Source organism: Thunnus thynnus, chromosome 6 (genome assembly GCF_963924715.1).
Source record: "Thunnus thynnus chromosome 6, fThuThy2.1, whole genome shotgun sequence".
NCBI classification, from domain to species: domain Eukaryota; kingdom Metazoa; phylum Chordata; class Actinopteri; order Scombriformes; family Scombridae; genus Thunnus; species Thunnus thynnus.
Window position 1 is genome coordinate 17,657,823 of NC_089522.1, and position 7,783 is coordinate 17,665,605.

A 7,783-nucleotide genomic window follows, 5' to 3' on the forward strand; every position below is an offset into this window, starting at 1 on the left:
CCGCACCCGGTAGTGAACTGCTCTTTGCCCCGTACGCACAACGCCAGCCAATGGGAAAGAGCCTCACTCACTGTACGTATTACGTAGGCCACTATTAGCCAGCTACCTGGTTTGCTAACAAGAAAGAAGATGGATTCTCCAATACTGGTAATGTATTTGGCAAAAATAATAATTGGACAAAGCATACGCGTCATTCAAGCCGTCAGTTATAACAACATCACAGAATAATGTAATGGTAATTGTTTCTCGGAACGGTCTTCAATGTGGCAGTTTAGCAAGTTAGCGTAAACAGGATGGCTAAGTAGCTAATGTTAGCTGCTTGTAACATTACATGTTTGTTGGTGATGTGGAAGTATCATGCCCTCCTTTTAATCATATTGTTGACTCTGGTCGGATGGCTTTTTGACTCTTTCATCTCATGTGTAGCGTCTCCACTGCCGACCCCGGGAGAGTTTGGTGTCACAACTTCAATTTTTTTCAGTTGTTGTAAGATTGTTTGGCGACTTCACCGATTAGCGCTGACGAGTTCTAATCAACTAACGTTAGTCGGTGCTCAAATGTAACAATACTTGCCTGAAGTAAGATAATGCTTTATGCCTGCTACCTTCACAGGAACCATCCTTGTATACTGTCAAAGCAGTTCTCATTCTGGACAACGACGGAGACAGGCTTTATGCCAAGGTATGAATTAAGTTAGGCAATTATACATTTAAAAATACCTATGTGAGTAAACTTTTCCTAACCATTTCCTAGCTGAACTTCTTGGCTCTGGACCAACTGTACTAAAGGATAAGTCTGGTGACATTATCATTGTCATTGTTGACAAATCCTATGAAAGGACCAAAACCATCAATTAATTGATCCAATAGCAAGTGTTGGTTGTAGCCAAAGCCTGGTATAACTTTATTCCTCTGTGCCACAGACCTCTATTGTTGAACCAAACTTTTTAAAAACACATCAATGAGCCATGCCGTCACACTGGGTGACGTGTTCCTTCAGTACCATGTAGGGCTGCAACTAATGTAATTTTCATTATTAATTAATCTGTTGATTCTTTTCTTGATTAACTGATTATTTGTTTTGTCTATGAAATTTCAGAAAATGGTGAAAAATATTGATCACTGTTTCCCAAAGCCCAAAGAGACGTCCTCATATGTCTTGTTTTGTCCCGGGCAACAGTCAATAATCCAAAGATATTTAGTTCACAATGATAGTGGACTACACAAATCAACAAATATTAATTTGTATTATATTCATTGGAGACACTGGAACCAGAGAATTTGACTTTTTTTCTTAAAAAAAATAATAAAAACAACCGATTATCAAAATATTTGGCGATTTATTTTTTGTCAGACTAATTGATTAATCAACTAATTGACTAATTGTTGCAGCTTTTCACTAATGGTGGTCACTAGTGCACCAAATCCATGGCTGAAAATGATCCCCAAAAATGTACCATTTACTCCTGTTTGAGTAATGTTTGCTAAATGCTATTTTAGGAAAATATTGAAAGTATATATTTGTAACCTGACTTTAAAGATCTATGTTTTCATTTGGAATTTATGCGTGTGTGACTGAGTGCCACAGGCAGAGCAGAGAAGTTGGAAAGTTGGAGAAGTTGAAGACTGACTAACGCACTGGTGGTTTTGGTCTTTTTTAGAATATCACTAGTTGTATCCTGTAGTGGGAGTTCAACCTAGTTTAAGTGTGCTGTGGGTTATAGATTTACATCAATATAACGTTTTTATTTTAAATCCATCCACAGTATTATGATGATACATACCCGACAGTGAAGGAGCAGAAAGCATTTGAGAAGAACATATTCAACAAAACACACAGGACGGACAGTAAGAGATGACATTATTACCTCATTAAATGCAACTTTTTCCTCCTCAGTACATTTCTAACACACATGGTTGTTTTGTTTGTGCTCTAAGGTGAGATAGCGCTACTCGAGGGCCTCACTGTTGTCTACAAGAGCAACATAGACCTCTTCTTTTATGTGATTGGAAGTTCACATGAAAATGAGGTAAGCTTAATTAATTAATTCTTTTTAGGCATGAATTGTAGCTCAACTATAATGCGATGAGCAAAGTCACACAAATATAAATCTACTAAAAGTGCTCCTACTCACATCTTGTCTCTTATGATGGTTTGAATCATAAGAAACCAAAGAGCAACCTCTGAGTATTGTTATCATACTAAGTGTAAAACAATATTCTAAAGCCCTAAAACATCAGTACCGTACAGTATTTCAACATATTATTATTGTTTTTTCTGATTCAGGATGACATTTATGTAGAAAATTGATTTATGTTCAGATCAAAAAGAAACAATGGATCTATTTTTCAAGTTTTTATTTTCTCATAAATTTCTAAATGCCAGATTCAACTTTGAGTTATAGTGCCCAGTTTAACTAGATACGAGATGTTTTGGCTAGGAGTATCCATTACATAGTAGGGTCCAAAAGTCTGAGACCACTTTCCCCGAATGGGAAAGTGGTCTCAGACTTTTTTCCCATTCAGAGAATGTGGTCTCAGACTTTTGGAAGCTACTGTATGTACTCTCTTGAGTTGTGCAACAGCGTTGTTTCACATTTCAGATTATTTTGGTTTAGTCTTCTTAATATTGTGACATACAGAACATGTGGCTCTAGAATGTAAATTATTATGTTTATCAATGTGAATTAATCTGTATTTTTGAGTATTACGAATCATGTGATATTATCCATAATATTATTCTTAATTATATTATTCAATATTATTTATAATCATCTTTTTTTAACAGGAGTTGGATGGTAATTATGTAATGAATAAAGTAATTTTATGAATTTGACACAGGTCATGTAAATGGCCTATTCCGTTCAGATATTCTGAAGTAGGCCTTATTCTGAATGTAGCATTGTCTCATTAAGACGTGGGATATGCTGATATTATTCAGGTTTTAGGAGCATTCTTTGGACATGTATACAGCGCATTCTGAATATGTGTCTCAATCGGGTTTTTACCACAGTTTGTGACACACGGCCTCTTGTCCGTTTATGGTGAGCTCTATGCGTTGTAAACAAACCAGCTAGCCAACAGTTTGTACGGCTGGGGTAGAGATGTATTCCCAAAAGAAAAGCCCACATTTCTGGTCGGAAGGAGAAACACACCTTTTAAACATTTTGAAAGACTTGGATATCAACAGATTGCTGGATATACGCAAATATTGCAACGCCAACCTTTTCAAGAAGGTGGTTGAATGAATGAAAGAGGGAGGCTGTGTTCTCATGGTTGGAGAAGTCCACCACCAGCAGAAAACTTTAAAAAAAAAAACCTATTTAGACGCAAAGAAGAAAAATGGCACAAGCAGCTCCACCCGTTCCACTTTTCTATATTTTGATGTGATAAATGGAGTATGCAGGGCTGCATGTAAATGGGAATATTTGTGGAACATTCATTTTCATTAGCCATGTGAACTGCTTAGTAGGAATGTTGTCTTTTTCGGAATAAAGGCAAAAACCAGAATATTTTATGCATGTAATCTTAGTCAGGGTGGCATGTGCAAAAGTTTGGGCACCCTAAGAGTTCTGAAGTCTCGGGTTCTTTTTGCAAGATCGCAGACCTTAATCAGCTTGTTAAGTTTGAGGCATTGCAACACTAGGAAATGTTCGTTGTTGCCGGTTTTAAAGCTTTACAAATACTCTGACTCTTCAAACCTTGTGCGAACACTCAGCAACCATGGGTTCCTCTAAGCAGCTGTGTAAGACTCTAAAAATGGAAGTCATTGATACCCACAATGCAGAGGAAGGCTACAAGAAGACCGCAAAGCGTTGTCAGCTTGCAGATTCCACAGTGCGAAATATAATTAAGAGATGGCAGTTTAGGGGAACTTGCGAGGTCACGATGAGATCTGGAAGACCAAGAAAACTCTCGGATGCTGGTCAGAAAGGCAAATCAAAACCCCCATTTGACTGCAAAAAACCTGCAGGAAGATTTGGCTGACTCAGGAGTGGTGGTGCACCGTTCCACCGTGCAGCGATGCTAACACAAACAAGACCTTCGTGGAAGAGTCAGTAGAAGAAAACCTTACCTGTGTCCTCATCATAAAATCCAACGTCAAAGTATGCAACGGACCATCTACAAAAGCCTGATGAAACAAGTGCTGTGAACTGATGAAGTTAAAGTTGAACTCTTTGGACATAATCAGCAAACATATGTTTGGAGACAAAAAAGGAGCAGCATTTAATGAAAAGAACAGCTTGCCAACTGTTAAGCATGGGGGTGGATCTATCCTGCTTTGGGGTTATGTTGCAGTCAGTGGCACAGGAAACATTGCATGGGTGGAAGGAAGAATGGATTCCGCTAAAGTCCAGAAAATTCTGGAGGCAAACATCCCACTGTCTGTAAAAAAGCTGAAGCTGAAAAGAGGATGGCTTCTACAACAGAATAATGATCCTAAATCCATGAAATCCACCAGTGACTACCTCAAGAGATACAAGCTGGAGGTTATCCATCACAGTCCCCTTACTGAAACATAATTAAAAATCTGTAGGTAGATCTTAGAAGAGCTGTGCATGCGAGATAGACCAAGAATATTGCAGAACTAAAAGCCTTTGAAGAATGAAGAATGGAAGAAAATCCCAAATACAAGAACTGAAAGACTTTTAGCTGGGTCCAAAAAGCGTTTGCAAGCTGTGATATCTGCCAGAGGGGTGTTACGAAGTACTGACTATGTGGGGTGCCTGATCTTTTACCCAAAGTTTTGCACAATGTTTTTATTCTTTTAGTTTTGTTCAATGTATGACATAAAAAGTAACTATACATTAATGTTTGCTGAAAATATTGTGTTTTATGTTCCATATCACAGAGAGGCTGTGTGTTTACATCTTTTCTATTAAAAAAAATCACCAAAATATTTTATTTGTCAAGGGTGCCCAAACTTCAGCATACAACTGTACCAAGTAAATATAAATTGGAAGATTGTGTGCCTTAAGGTCTATAGAAAAATTGAGAACAACATAAGAAGTGATTCCACACATGTTATTTCTTGAGTGATTTTTTTTGTTGTTGTTGTTTTTTCTCCCGATATATAAAAATACTTTGGACTTATTAGACATGAACAAATTCTAATATAATCTTTTATTCTCTACAGCTTATGCTTATGGCAGTTCTAAATTGCCTCTTTGATTCTCTCAGTCAGATGTTGAGGTATGTTTCTACAGTGTTTATTTTGCAAAACCTTTATTTCTACAAATCTTTTTCTGATGACTACAAAGTTAAGCTTTTTTCCCCCTCACACTGCAGAAAAAATGTTGAGAGGAGAGCTTTGTTGGAGAATATGGAGGGGCTCTTCCTTGCTGTGGATGAAATTGTAGATGGAGGGTGAGTACAAATTGCGCAGCTTGAATCTTTTGATGCTAAGTCCTGTCTTGTTTAAATGACTGCAGTATTAGTGTAGCATTACTGATCATTGCTCTGCCTCTTTGCTGCCTCCTGCAGGGTGATCCTAGAGAGTGACCCGCAACAAGTTGTGCATCGTGTGGCTCTCAGAGTAAGCTCCTCTCCTCTCAGAAATATTTTGATATAGTTTGATGTCATCTCAACTGCTAACGTAACATAATTGTACTTGTAGGGCGATGATGTGCCTTTGACCGAGCAGACCGTCACCCAGGTGAGAAAAACATCCCTGCCTTTCTCTTCTCTCTGCTATAAAGTTTAAAAGCTCCATTAGTTTATTGACTGTTAAAATACATTACTTCAGAATCTATTAATATGATATGAATAATATAATAAAGGACATTATTATAGCCTCATTCTCCTCCATTCCTACTTTATCACTCACTTCTTGGTTGTCATATATTGCATTGTCTTCTGTGTATGACAGTGTACATGGTTACTGATTATTCAGTGGTAGGTAGCCAACAGTGGTTCCTGTCTTTTAGTTCTTACATGAGTCTGCCTGTGTGTGAGCTCCTCTTGATTAATGTTGTCATTTAAGAGGCCTGAGACTGGCTACCGCCATCCCTCCTCTGGCTGTGATTAATGACTAACCCCCGATCCCCATACTTTATGGTTATGATTCGGCTTTCATTCAGCGAATTAAGATGATTAATTAGATCTTGCATATTTATCTGTTATCACTTGTTGGTTAAAACTAGTTTCCCTCCACAGGTTCTTCAGTCTGCCAAAGAACAAATCAAGTGGTCGCTTCTACGATAGAGTCACCCTTCTACCAGTCTACCAGTGAGCCGCTGTACAGCCCAGTCTTCATGGCACTGATCCACATACTCCTCTTCCTATGATTTCCACTCCTTCAATCAAAGCTGTGAGGAGTACCACTGGCTGAGTCAGTCACACTCCCAGGACTACTGCTTGACAAAATTTCATTTTTCTATTTTTTTTTTTTCTTTATCCTTGTTGCACAGGCTTGCATTGTATGACATAATCAACAGGAGGAAAAGATATGGTGTACATTCCATACCAGGGCTGGCCTGTTTTGTTTGTTTGTTTCTTAATTACAGAATCCGGGTGTTTATTAAACCAGCATATCTCTATAAACATTGACAAACTTAGCATGTGACAACATTCCATTGTCTCTAGGAGCAAGAATTTTATCTGTTTGACAGCATCCTGCCGTCTCCTCCAGATTACTGTACAAAGTATTGAAGCACTATAACTCATTTAATTTACATGAATATTGTGGTTATAAAATGTACAATTAGTACTGTAATCATACCACTGATTGCAGAGTTATGTTTTGCATTTATTTTGTCCGGGGACCTTTCATCATCAGATACTTTTAATAAATGTTTGTTGACACTGGTATGTGAACTGCTGTGGTACTATCTAACACTATATGCCGTAAGTGTTGTACTCCCAACAAACATTGGTTTGTTCATGATTGTTTTATGAATGTCACACATAGTGTTATAGTTATTAACTATAGACTAGCTTTCATGGTGTTGACATGACTTGCCATAAGTTATTATGTGCAAATTTAGCAGGCTTTTAAGAGCTAGTGATTCCTCATTTCAGAGCTTACGTGCTGGGTGTTCTTTGTCCCTGATGACCTCAGCAAGAGCTAGAGACACAAGAGCAAGGGCTCCATCTCCTGGTGTCTGCATCACAGTGCAAGACTAGGGTACACAAATATTCAAGACATGAGGGTAGAGAGGGGAGGAGACTCATTCATGCAGCTACACAGAACTGTGACATACAGATAAGTTTTATGGAGTCGTACTTGATTCATTTCTACTCTGTAGAGAGCCAGTGTGCATCATGAATTGTGTGCTTTCATGTATGCACCCCCACCTTTACACGGTAACCTCATAAACTCATTTTAATGCAAATGAAGGATACACTTCAGAGGAAAATGGATGTGAGAATAGGCACTACATCATGCTGGTACCAGGTGCCTATTACAGGAGATGAAATGATGTATCTGCACTCTTCCATCTAGGCATCCCCATATGTTCTCATGCAGATCACTTGAAGATATTTTTTTCTTGCAGAGATTTGTGCTGGTTGCACAGCAATCAGATCCAACCATGCCTAATTTGAACCAGAGTAGGTAGCAGGTTGTGTTACAGCTCAGGTCTCCTTCCTTGTCCTTAAAATCAGACACCTCATCCCTGGAACTACTGTACTTGGCATGTTGTGACATGTCTGTTGGCCAAAGTCAAAAGCCATTTAGCTACAATTTATATCCTTTGCATTACTTGGCATCTATGATGAGTTTGCCAATTCTTTAAAGTTTCTTTCTCTTATCTATACCTAGTCATTTGGCTTAGACATCAAAG

The 7,783-nt window shown here is 38.2% G+C and overlaps 1 protein-coding gene across 1 annotated transcript; it reads left to right on the forward strand.

The window, feature by feature from the left end:
• Positions 1-40: 40 nt before the first annotated feature.
• copz1 (COPI coat complex subunit zeta 1) lies at positions 41-6,806 on the forward strand. Its single transcript, XM_067592279.1, has 9 exons — positions 41-147; positions 613-681; positions 1,766-1,847; positions 1,938-2,029; positions 5,137-5,192; positions 5,289-5,366; positions 5,484-5,535; positions 5,617-5,655; positions 6,156-6,806. The coding sequence occupies exons 1-9, from the start codon at positions 130-132 to the stop codon at positions 6,201-6,203; spliced, it is 534 nt and encodes a 177-aa protein (XP_067448380.1). The 5' UTR covers positions 41-129; the 3' UTR covers positions 6,204-6,806.
• The last annotated feature ends 977 nt before the right edge of the window (positions 6,807-7,783 follow it).

Bases quoted from the DNA above. Each gene is read 5' to 3' on its own strand.
- copz1 (XM_067592279.1), top strand. The intron at 2,030-5,136 runs GTAAGCTTAATT...TATTCTCTACAG, and splicing joins GAAGTTCACATGAAAATGAG to CTTATGCTTATGGCAGTTCT. The intron at 5,193-5,288 runs GTATGTTTCTAC...CTCACACTGCAG, and splicing joins TCTCTCAGTCAGATGTTGAG to AAAAAATGTTGAGAGGAGAG.